The 13,559-nt window shown below is 38.8% G+C and overlaps 1 protein-coding gene across 2 annotated transcripts in view; it reads right to left on the bottom strand.

Annotated features, from left to right (window-relative positions):
- KIF26B (kinesin family member 26B) overlaps positions 1 to 13,559 on the bottom strand; it is a 523,722-nt gene that overhangs the window by 74,928 nt on the left and 435,235 nt on the right. For both annotated transcript variants that reach the window (XM_004605438.2, XM_055147197.1), the window contains one exon: positions 2,269 to 2,428. In XM_004605438.2, the coding sequence (XP_004605495.1) occupies positions 2,269 to 2,428 (160 nt within the window). The remainder of the gene's footprint in view (positions 1 to 2,268; positions 2,429 to 13,559) is intronic.

Below are 13,559 nucleotides of genomic sequence, written 5' to 3'. Positions count from 1 at the left end.
CATTTTTCTCTACCTCGAGAGGGGAAAGTTTCTCATTGATTAATCATATTGTTGCAAATGTGATTTGCGGATACCAAACATTGAATCCATGCTGTGGCTGAGAACCTGAGACAAGATTCCATAAGCAAACTGGTCAATTAATGTTTGCGGGCAGACAGAGTGGGCTTCATGACTGGGCCCAGGGGCCCTGGCACAGAGCAAAGAGCAGGAGGGTCCTAATGGGGTGACAGATAACTCCTACTCCCTCTTGTAGACACAGCATTTACCTTATATTTGTGCCTGCTTCAGCTAGAGATTATTTAATCATAACTCCTGAGCACTAAAATGGAAGGAGAGGAACTCCCAGAATGGAAGCAGATAGGTATCTGCAGGCAGCAGGGACTCCCACTCTGGCACCCTTAAGAAAGGTAGAAGGGGCAGGCATCTGCTCTTATGTCTAGTTAATGTTATGCATGTTTAATTTAACAAGAGACCTTAAATTATCAATCAGAAACTATTCTGTGTTCTCTTGAAAGTAATGTCATATGCTGACACCTATTTATCCTTCATATTGTCAGTTCAACAACTATTGAAATCACAAAAGCATGTCATTCTACAGAAACAGTGCGAGTAATATAATTACATGATCAGTGACCTTCATAAGGTGGTACTATGAATTTTATCCACATCAGCATCACTAAATCAGCACACTGATAGACATGGTTCCCTTTTGATGGACAGGAGACCAACTAGGACAATAACACTTTATGTTTCTTCACATGTGTCCAACCCTAACAGTACTGAACTCTCCAGACATTTCTTTTTTTTTCTTTTCCATCTTTCCATGTTTTATGCTGTCTTTTATAATCACATGTCAATTTTATTTCATTGCAGAAATGATGCTGAGTGCAACTTTATAAACTTCCAATTTGAAATATTTTCTTCATAGAAAAGGATCTACTCAAAGACTAGGAGAACCTTTTCTTGTATGAGCTTATCCAACCTGGGTTCTAAAATTACAAAGATCAATACAGACAGGATTAGAATCCTATTAATTAAGTTCCTAAAGTCAGTCTAAGATTGGTTCTCCTGGTGGAAAAAAAAATCAGTGTTGGTGTTAGAAGAGAGGAAGAGGAAAACTCAAAGACTCATCATGAGTCTCAGTCATTGTAGAATAAAGAGCCTGCCTTATCTTTCTACCTTATAAAAGAGATATTACATTTTATAAAAAATTGATTTGCCTAATCCTCATGGCAACTCTGTAACACAAGTATTACCTGCATTTGAAGAGTTGAGGTTAGATCCAACCATATTACCATTATTTGTTATTGGCTATAGCATTATCAATTTGTGGGGGAAAGAAACCCCTTTGTTTATATTATATTATATTACTCTAATCACATTTTTATCATGCATCAATCATCATGTTCACTTAACACATCACATCACTCTGAATCTTACATTCCTGTGATCTACTTAGGATATTTAGATCTAATCCTCAGTTTTAAAAGAGTAAGTAGCAAATGAGATATCTAGTGAGAGGCAGATATCATCTTAGCAGAGGCCTTTACATTAGTGAGAGAAACTCATCACCTCATTATCACATTGCCAGAGATAAAGTTGAGCCAGGGTGATGTAAAGAGAGGAAACCCAGAACTGAAATGATATGGTAAGTCTTTGGCTATGCCAAGTATAGGAGTAGCTCTAACTCAATCTTATCAGAAAAATAATTGAAAGGATTGAAGTGGAATAAATTTGCATGGGAGCATGGGTGGTAACTCTTCAAATGTTACAAATGCTCCTAAGAAAGTTTACCAAATAAAATACAAAATATCCATACATCCCATAGACTATTGAAAGGCATACTTTTACTAAACTTTTTTTCTGAAATTCAACTTTAACTAAGTATTCTGTGTATGTTAGATGGTCAATTTGTAAGGAAAAAGTAGCATAATTGTCTCTCCCTTTTTTTCATCTCAGTGAAAGAGATAAATCTGCACAGGGGTAATATTAAACTACAAACCATAATTGTGACTGTAGACTTCATCTCAGATAATGTCCTATCTTCCCTGAAGTTAGGACTGAGGGAAGGAAGCTTAGGTATTTAAGCAGTTTTTGAATTTCAAACACTATAGCATCTCACAATTGTTAGTGAAGGCTGTGTGTGTCACTGAACTTAAAAGGTAATCTCAACAACCCTCTGTAGCATACCTCTCCCTAGATGTCATTGGACTGGGCCCTAGTACCATCCTTATCCCTCCCCTTTATCCAAGTAAAAGAGTCACTTACTTGTATGGGATGTGTTTGCTGCCATTGACGAGAGCCAGGATGACATTGCCCAGAGCAGACAGGGAGAGGCATGGCCCTGAGCCTCCTTCCCGATTTTTGCTAAGAGCTTTCACACAGCTGCCAAGATCAATGAGGTGCAGGCGGCTCCGGCCTCCAGACACTGCCATAGGAGGAAAGAGAAGAGAAATGTGGTTAAACTCTGGCAAAAAGACTCTTGATTCCTCATATGATTCTTTGGGAAATCAGAGGATTAAAAAAACAAACAAATTGGAATAAAGGACACAAATTAACTACCAAGAAGCCCCAGTAAAATGTCACTGGAGTTTGCAGATAGCACGAGTCCCCTTAAATTCTGTCCTCAAGAAGCTGGTTTTAAAATCTACTGACATGCATTTGATAAATAAATGAATAAGTCCTGTAGGTTGACTTGGATGAGATTTCAGAGAAGGTAAATGTCTAGTAGAAGAATCAAAATTAGATGCCTACATGTATGTTCACTGAGAGAGCTGAGTACACAGAAACTGATCAAGTTAAAACCTGAGTGGCCCATGAATGATTATCTGATTCGGTTGTTTATCACAGAGGCCCTGACCTAAAGCTCAGCCAGAAGTCAGGCTGATAACCCCAGGTAAAACCAGGAAGAAGGAACAACCAGGTGCAGAGACAGGGAGCAACCCAAGCATTTGCTGAGGGTCTGCCAAGTACCAGGTGCTATGCAAACACAAGTCTCATTCAATTCCTGTGGTAAAATGATAAGCTAAGTACTCACATTTTTTCATATAGGTAAGAAAATAAAAGCGCAGGAAAGTTAAGAAACTTGTTTATTGAATATAACTGCTTTTATCCCAAGTGAAGTAACGGGGACCTACGAGATTCTCCTTCCTGAAACAACCCAAAACATACAAAAGGCATATAACAACAGTTTGCAATATGCTAGAAAGCAGCCACTTAAGAACAATGATCTCTAAAAGACAAGCCACTTGAACACAACTAATGTCCTTGCTTCTGCCTTAAGAGGGTTTCCAGGGGCCGGAGCGATAGCACAGCGGGTAGGGCGTTTGCCTTGCACGAGGTCGACCCGGGTTCGATCCTGGGCATCCCATATGGTCCCCCAAGCACCTCCAGGAGTAATTCCTGAGTGCAAAGCCAGGAGTAACCCCTGAGCATTGCTGGGTGTGACCCAAAAAACGAAAAAAAAAAAAAGAGGGTTTCCAGTCCACAGTTCAAGGAGAGGGATTCAGAGGAATCCTGGTAGACTCTCTGAATCAAGGAGACAGAGCGTGTGTGAGGGGCGGGGGGGGGGGGGGCGGTGAGGGGGGCCTAAGAATAGCACAGTGAGGGGCTGGAGCAATAGAAAAGTGGGTAGGGCATTTGCCTTGCACGTGGCCAACCCGGGTTTGATTCCCAGAATCCCTGAGCACCGGCAAGGGTGATTCCTGAGTGCAGAGCCAGAAGTAACCCCTGTGCATCTCTGGGTGTGACCCAAAAACCAAAAAATAAAATAAAATAAAATAAAAAGAATAGCACAGTGGCAATAATTTACAGGAGAGTGTACTGGTGAGAACAGAACTCTGGAGATGGCCCTTCAAGTGTTCAACCAAGAACTGATTAGCAAATATATGCAAGGAACCTACCCGAATCTGGGGAATTTGCCACCTAAAAGTTAAGAGGTAATAACTGCAAGGCACTTAGATAAGGCCAGAAATAATGTCTATTTCTAACAGCTACTCTGGAAAATCTTGAGATTTGTAGGATCTCACCAGGGTAATCGGGTGGGAAACATTTAGCCTCATACTACTCACTGACTAAGATCCACTTAACAAATCTTTAAAAACAAGACTAGACAGAACCAAGTCAATTCCAAATAGATGCGACTCCAAAGTTTAAGAATATTTACAGAGTAAAAAAAAATGTACAACATTCAAACAAAAAGAGCCAAAAGGCATGCAATGAGGCAATAAAATGAGATTCATAATGAATAGAATGTTAAAAGTAGCACAACTTATTGTTGAGAGGGGTTGAGATATAATACAATGGGTAGGGCACTTGTCTTGCACATGGATGACCTGAGCTACACAATCAGTCCCCATTTGATTTCCTGAGCCCACCAGAAGTGATCCCTGACTGAGCAGTGCTCAGGAGTAAGCTCTGAACACTGCTGGGTGTGGCACAAAAGCAGAAAAAGAGAACTATTGTTGAGAATATCAAAATAGTATGACAGTATTTCAAATGTTCAAAAGGTTAAGTAGTTACATGAAATATCAATGTATTATATCTGTGTATAATATATGTATACTATATATAGTGTATATATATACATGCATATATATATGTATATATATATATATATATATATATATATATATATATATATGGAGAGTCTGGCAAGCTCCCCATGGCGTATTCATATGACAAAACCAGCAACAATGATGGGTGCCATTCCTCTGACCCTGGAAGAGCCTCCAATGTGGCACCATTGGGAAGGACGAGTAAAGAGAGGCCTCTAAAATCTCAGGGCTAGGATGAATGGAGACATTACGGAGACTGCTAGAGAAAATCGACGATCAACGGAATGATGATGATGATGATGATGACAATGATGATGATGATGATGATATATACATATATATATATATATAAGGAAAAGGACTAGAGCGATAGCGCAGCAGGTAGGGCGTTGTCCTTGCATGTGGCTAACCCGGGTTCGATTTCTCTGCCCTTCTCGGAGAGCATGGTAAGCTACCAAGAGTATCTTGCCCACATAGCAGAGCCTGGCAAACTACTTGTGGCATATTCGATATGCTAAAAACAGTAACAACAAGTCTCACAATGGAGATGTTACTGGTGCCTGCTTGAGCAAATCAATGAACAACAGGATGACAGTGACAGTGATATATGTTAACCCACAAATTGAACCTTTAGAAAGACAAATTTTGGACCCTTTTTTCTTTCCTGCATGACATGGTTCTTCAAGCACCCCCAAACACCTCTGGTGGTCCCTGGCACCACACGACCCAAGTTTGCAAGCATTCTTGGGTCCTGGAATTGGATTGCAGGCCTGTTGGCTGAGAATCACTGGAAGTGGACCCAAGGCCACTGAGTACATTTCTTGCAAGGCCCCAATTTCTTAAAAAAAAAAAAATGGAACCCCCAGAGGGGGGCTGAGTGAGAGCCCTTTCCATCCCAAGGGACCCAGTTCTGGCAGCCAAGAACCTTCAGAACTCAACTGCCGCCTTGTTCATGACCACTCTCCATAAGCGCATGTTGAGCCTCACCCATGAGTTAATCCACAGAAAACACAGATATGCAGGACTTGTGACTGAAAACTCCAGGTTCAACAGAAACCCGAAATGGGTGACTTCCTCCCAAGTCCCCCTGTTTCAACTTGGTACCAGCAACTTGGTAGTCACACCCATAAGCCTCCTCTGGCTGGCGCCAGATACTCTCTCATCAATGGCCAAGATCCAGATACTCATTATAAATCTCTTGGAAGAGCATAAAACGACACGCCAGTAGCCATGCCACCAGACCCCATGCCAGACTGTTTCATTTGGGGCACCCTGGAGAGGAGTGGGTGCCCTTCCCCTCCCCAAAAGACCCAGCTCTGGAAGCTGAAAACCTCCAGAACTCAACCACCACCATGCTCACAACTGCTCTCCACATGCTCAGGAGAGCCTCACCCACAAGTAAACCTACCCCTGGATAGGGCAGCAATATTTGAGGCCGCACAACTCGTAGCTCATACCACTCATGCTCGAAGAGTAGTGCACCACATCTGATGGAGTTTAAAGTAAATCTTAGAGGTAAATAAATTTCTACAGATATATATATATATGCACACACACATATATATGTATATATATGCACACATATTTATATATGTATATAGAGCCATAGCACAGCGGGTATGCATTTGCCTTGCACTCGGCCAACCCAGGTTCATTCCTCTGTCCCTCTCAGAGAGCCCGGAAAGCCACCAAGAGTATCCCACCCGCATGGCAGAGCCTGGCAAGTTACCCGTGGCGTATTTGATATGCCAAAAACAGTAACAACAAGTCTCACACTGGAGACGTTGCTGGTGCCCACTTGAGCAAATTGATGAGCAACAGGATGACAGTGACAGTGACAGTAATATATATATATATATATATATACATATATATGCACACGAGACTCAATCCTTAACAAACATATTAGTAATCTCTCATAGATGGACTTAATGGCCACTGGATGAAACACAACAATCTTCATATACTCTCTTCTAAGGAAATTTTTGGGAGCATTTTCAGCAGTTTATTCATAACAAATAATACAAAATAAATTATTTCAGTTCTGCTTTGGGGCAGGAGGGGGTAGGGATGGAAACATCTGAAATAGGGCAGTGGCAAGGTTTAATAGTGTTGGGAATGGTTGTTTGAATATTAAATGTAATCAAATATTGTAAACTACTTTATAAAAATAAAATAAAAAAGAAAGATAGTTGAACCAAATCATATCAATACTTGTATTAAATATAGTTATTTATATTTTGAATATCTTTGTTCAAAATATATTTTTGTTCAAAAGATATTTCATGAATATCTTTGTTAAATTGTAGAAACTGTAAGATTGGATAAAAACGAAAATACCAGCCAAGGCCCTATTGTATACTATCTACAGGAAATTCTCTTCAAGTGTTAAAAAAAAGAACAGATTGAAAATATAATTATGGGGTCAAAGAGTATAGGATGCTTGCCTTGCATGTAGCTGGAATCAAATTTGATTCCTGCCACCACATGTGCTCCCCCAAGAACAGCCCACACGTGATCACTGAATATAGAACCAGAAGTAAGCCCTCCACCAGATAAAGCTCCAAACCCAGAAAACAAATGGAACTATGGAGGAGGTTGTTCGATGCAAAGAATAGCCACAATAAAGTTATGTTAATAGCACACAAGTAACAAAAAATGTCACTAAAACAAAGAGCAGCAAATAGAACATGGCAAATAGAGCAGTTTATCAGGTCAGATAAAAAATGTTCATTTAAAAAGACAACTGTTTATCAAAAAATCTAACACAGAGTCTCAAATGTATGAAGCAAAATTTGATTATCGTTAGAGATAAGCAAGTCCATAATTGTAGCTAGATATTTCAAATACCCACTTCTTTTTTTTTTCTTTTTGGGTATCACCTGGTGATGCACAGGGGTTACTCCTGGCTTTGCACTCAAGAGTTACTCCTGGCGGTGCTCAGGGGACCATATGGGATGCTGGGGATCGAACCCGGGTTGGCCGAGTGCAAGGCAAACGCCCTACCCACTGTGCTATTGCTCCAGCCCCATACCCACTTCTTGATAATAAATATAATCAGTAAAAAGAAGGGTGAGAAGGATATTACAGGGGTTAAGGTGCTCACTTTGCCCGGAGCTGATCTGGGTTCGATCCCTGGCAATGCATAAGGTTTCCTGAGCACTGCCAGGAGTAATCCATGAATGTAGAGCCAAGAATAAATCCTGAGTACTGCTGGGTATGGGCCAAAAATACAATGCAAACAAAATAATTGTAAGTAATAGAAAGAAAACCAGCATTTATAGAACACAATCCAACAATGGAAGAATACACATTCTTTTGAAGTGCACACAAAACACTTACCAACACAGACCATATTTCAGCTCACAAAGCAAGTATGAATAAAATTTAAAAGATGTCATATTTTTCAAAGTATATTCTCCAACACAACAGAATTAAAGTAGCATGTTCTGTCAGTATAAAAAGATACCTTCTAAATATTTCAAAACTCAGCAACACAGTTCCAAATAATCTTTGGTCAAAGAAATCAAAATGGAAATTAGGAAGTGATCTTAAGTGACTGAAAATGAAAATACAACACAGTAGTAAACTGTCTCTACAGAAATACATGGGGGAAATTTATAGATTCGATGCCTATATCAGAAAACAACAGAAGGCTCAAATCAATGACCTCAGCTTCTACCTTGAGAAATTAGAAAAATATCAAGATTAAAAAGCATAAAGGAAATAATTAAGATAAAATGGAAATAATGAAATAGAAAACTGAAGAATAATAGCCAATAAAACCCAAAACTAGTTATTGAAAAGACCCATAAAATGAATACATCTTTAACATCTCTGATCAGCAAGGAGAGAGAAACAAGAATGTTCCCAAGCAGAAACAGGAGAGGTATCTCTGTGTAGTTTATTCCATAGATAGAAATGGATAAGCAGGGCATCCACTTTATCATCCTAAAGCGATAGCACAGCTGGTAAGGCGTTTGCCTTACTTGAGGACCGACCCAGGTTCGATTCCTCCGCCCCTCTTGGAGAGCCTGGCAAGCTACCGAGAGTATTTCGCCCGCATGGCAGAGCCGGGCAAGCTCCCCGTGGCGTATTCAATATATCAAAAACAGTAACAAGTCTCACAATGGAGACGTTACTGGTGCCCTTGTGAGCAAATGGATGAGTAAGGGGATGACAGTGACACAGTGACAGAAGTGGATGATGAGAAACATTATGCCTTAATTAGACCACTTGAAAGAGTGAACAAATTTCTTAAGTGCTAGCATAGTAGTTTAAGCTCTTTCCTTGCGTGCACTAACTCTGGGTTTGTTTTTTTGTTTGTTTGTTTTGGGGTTACACCCAGCTGTGCTCAGGAGTTCTCCTGGTTCTGCACTAGGGATCACTCCTGGCAGGCAGAGGGACCATATGAGATGGCGGAGATCAAACCCAGTGCAGCTGCCTGCCCGCTGTGCTATCTCTCTGGCCCCAAACCCTGGTTTGAATCCCCAGCACTGCATATGATCCTCACAGAACCCCAGGGGTTACTCTTGAGCACAGAGTCAGAAATATCCCTTTAGCATCACTGAGTGTGGCCCCCAAACAAAACAAAACAAAAACAAAATTTCTCAAGATATTTAAAGTGACAATGCTTACTAAAAAAAAATTGATAATGTGAATAGTCATATGTCTATTAAATAAACACTACAGGTTAACCTGTTTAAGAAAATGTTCCATGACCAGATGGCTTCACTGGTGAATTAAATAAAATATTAGGGAAGAATATTACCAAATCGATATTAAGTTTTCCTGAAAATAAAATAAGAGAGAACACACCCTAACTCATTTTCTGAGACCAGGGTTATCTTCACACCAAAACGAAAGTATTTACCAAAATTGAAAGAGAATTAAACACCAGTAGCTCTCATCAACACTAAAAGAAAATTTCTAAATTTTATATCAGGACTCCATACTAAAAAAATGTTTCTAATAAGATATGAATTCCACTATTTTTTTTTTGAGACCAGACAAATAGTACAGTTTTAATAGGTAAGGTGCTTGTTTTGCACATGGCCAACCCCGGTTCTGTTCCCAGAACTTCATGTAGTCCCTCAAGCTCTGTCAGGAGTGATTCCTGAGTGCAGAGCCAGGGATAAGCCCTGAGCACAGCCAGGTATGACCCCAAAATCAAGTAAAGAAGTAAAATATTTCAAGATCCAGAAGTTCCTTGATTCCAGCAATCTAAGTTTGGTTAACAGAAATTTTTAATCAATACATTTCACCACAAACTAAAAAGAAAGACGATGTAATTCTCTCAGAAGGTGTAGGAAAGCATCTAAAAAAATCCAATACTCATTTCAATTAAAAATTCTCAGAAAAATACAGAAATAGAAGATAAACATCCTCAATTTAATTTTTAAAAGTGTCTTAAAAACCTGAAGTTAACTTCATATTTATGTAACATACTAAATGTCTTCCCTCTAAGATCAGGGACAGGAAAAGGATGTCTACTAACCATGTCTGATGCACTGGGGAAAAAAAAAGGAAGCAACTGGAATAGAAGTAGTCAAACTGCTTTATGGTAGATTACAAGACCTTACATGAAAAAAATCTAAATAGTTCACAGAACAGACTAGAATATGTGGATTTAGGAAGGTTGTAGGATACAAAATCAATGAATTAAAATTAACCATTTTTATTTGATACCAATAAGTAACTAGAAGTTGAAGTGCAAAAGTATTATTTATAAGAGCATAGAAAATATAAAATATGAATGCATATGACAAAATAACCATACTGAAATTATTAAACATTCTAAGAAATAAATAAGCACTTTCAAAAGGTGGGGGAAAAGTTAAAATAAACTCTAATAAAAGAAATTTTATTATAATGTAAATTTTCTCCAAATTTATTTCTCTGTAGATTCAATTTAATCCAAATCAAATTTGCAGCAGTCTTTATTTTTGTAAAAAATGATTTTACAAAGTCAATTTAAAATGTAACTCTAAAATATATAGGTAAGTGTAAAGAACTTAGCATAGATGAAACTTAAAAAACAAGCACAGGATTGGAAGGTTAATAGTATCTGATATTTTAGCTTTATTTATTTTTTGGGGTCACACCCGGCGATGCACAGGGGTTACTCCTGACTCATGCACTCAGGAATTACTCCTGGCGGTGCTCAGGGAACCATATGGGATGCTGGGAATCGAACCCAGGTCAGCCGTGTGCAAGGCAAACACCCTACCCGCTGTGCTATCCTCCAGCCCCAATATCTGATATTTTAAAACTTTTAAATACCACAATTAAAATAGTGCAGCAAAAGAAAAGTGAAATAGATCAATGGAATAAAATCAAATCCAGAAATAGATCAATATAGATACAAACAAACTTTTTATCAAAGGTACAAAAAGTAATTTAATTAGAGAAAAAATCATTTTTATAACAAATGGTGCTGAAAAAAACTGAATACCCATATGCAAAAATCTTTAACCTACACGTTGCACAATATATGAAAATTAAAATAAATCAAAGACTTAATATAAAATTCTAACTTATAAAATTTGTAGAAGAAAACATAATATGAAACCTTTTGGGGGTAGGTTTGAGACAAAGAGTTTTTATGTCAGACCACAAAACATCACTAAACTAATAAAAGAGCACTTATGTAGTCTCAACACTATAAAAATTCAGTACTTTTGCCTTTCAAAATACATTATTAAAAAAATTAAAATTTCCTCGTATAAGTGGAGAGAAAATATTAACAAATCACATATTTTATGAAAGACTTGAACTTAGAACATGTAAGCAAGTCCCAGAATTTTATAAAATAAAATTAATTTTAAAAGAAGGAGAATTTAAAGGGGTTGGGGGGAATAGATCTAAGAAAGATAAATGAAAATATGAGCACATGAAAAGGTCTTAGAAGTCATCAAGTCATTAGTCAAACATAGGAGAAACCTAGAGAGAGACAGTACTACATACCAGTTATAACAAAAGTCTAAAACTAAAGAGACTGGCCATATTCCAGTGGTGATCACTGGAATACATATACACTGCTGGTAGGAACATAAAACAGCAAAATACGCTGGGAAACAGTTTGGCTGGTTCATTAAAAATTATGCACACATATAAAAATGGTCCAGTCATTCTAGTTCTGGATGTTTCCAAAAGAAAATACATGTACAAACAAAATTTCTTACATGTTTACAGTTTTTTTAATGATAAGAGACCAAAAGAGAATCCACAAAAACATCTATTAGCAGGCAAGCTGTAGCTGAAAGTAGACGATCATACTAGAAATACCAAAAAATAATCTACTTGTACACTCAACAAAGTGATTTAATCTCAAGATAATTAGGCTAAGTGAGAGAAATCACATAAAAGAATACTGATTGTTATAAAACGCTATATAAAATTCCAGCAAATACAAATTAACTGTGTAAGAACTGAAGCCTATCAGAGTTAGCTGGATATGGGAGGGAGAATGAAGGAGAGTTCGTGGGTGTAACTGTTTCCCCAATCAGTCACCTTTATCTCCTTTATCTCCTAATCAGTCACTGTTAACTTGTAAATTTTGCTTTTCGTTCTCCTTATGTTCTTTGCATAGTTAATTCAGAGCAATGTCCTTTTCTTACTGACACAGGAAGACAGTTAATGCTATGCTTTTGTAACTTGGGAGTTAATTGACTCCGAATAATATTCACTTCTGGGTATCTGCTTTCCTGACAAGCCTCCGTTGCCCTTACTTCCTAGCACCTCAAAAGCAGGGTCCTGACGGGGGACTGTATGGACCCAGGGCAAGCTGTGAGCTACCCTGGCATCGAAATGGGCCAGGCCAAAGCACCACAACACTTACCTGTAAGTTAAGAGCATGGTCATGGGCAAATGCTGTCATAATCCAAAAAGTAACAACTAGATTAGGACCCTGCTAGATCAGGAAAGATAATCTGGCCTGAGCACTGTAGTCTGAGATCTATAGCAAGACGCCTCCAGGATAGCCATGCTATAAGCTTAATGTGTCTCCTACTGTGTTTATAAAAAATAACTAATACTATTAAGGAGTAAAATTAAATGAATGTTTATATGATTATTGAACTAAGGAAAGGAGAAAACCCCCTAGGTAGTATTTCACCCTTGAGCCTAATCTCCTGGCTGCAGCTCATCCGGAAGGGCTTTTGATAGTGCTACCAGACCTGGCTGTGGTTCTACCCCCAATGCTGAGAGGTGGAGAGAGACTGGAGAGAGACCAAGGCTGTGAGTCTGAGCACGGAGAGACAGGAGGAAGACGGGAGGAGATGGGAAGGAGGGGCATAATGAGATTGGAACAAGTGCGTGGGGAGAATGGAATAAACGGCAACTGATCACCAACCAGCCTGGCCCTCGTTTCCTCCTTCATCCGCCCATGGCATCGACCGTCCCAGGTGGGGAAGCACTGCAAGACCACCGAATGCAGGCGGCGAGTGAGAGCCATGGGATTCCTCGTCATCTGGTGATTACATAGAAAATGTTGCTGCTTGAGAAAGTCATTACAGTGGGTGGTCTGTGGGTGCTTCTGGCTCTTGGCTGATGTGTATGGAGAATATGTTTATTGTCTAAGATCTTTGTATTGTCTATGAGATATGTGGACAATATCTGAGATGTGTATATGAGAATGTGTGTATGAGATATGGGCTATTTGTGTGTATGAGATATGGGCTATTGGGATGCGTGTATGAGTTATATGAAGTGAGTATGTAGTATATGTGTGTGGTATAAGAGATGTGTGTGTAGTATATGGGATATGTATGTTAAATGTATGCATATGAGTGCATAGTTTATAAGATGTGTGGTTATGTGAAATATATGTGAATATATGCTCTGTGTGATATATGAAAAGTGTATATGAGATTCATATGTGGTATATGAAATATGTGTGTAGATCACCACAGAGACTAGCACACATCCAAAAGAACGAAAGCAACCGCTGTTGGAGAGGATGTGGGGAGAAAGGGACCCTTCTTCACTGCTGGTGGGAATGCC

The sequence above is a fragment of the Sorex araneus genome, chromosome 9 (assembly GCF_027595985.1).
Source record: "Sorex araneus isolate mSorAra2 chromosome 9, mSorAra2.pri, whole genome shotgun sequence".
Classification (NCBI taxonomy): Eukaryota; Metazoa; Chordata; class Mammalia; order Eulipotyphla; family Soricidae; genus Sorex; species Sorex araneus.
The sequence above is the reverse complement of the archived record's forward strand: the minus strand, read 5'-3'. Positions and strand labels throughout refer to the sequence as shown.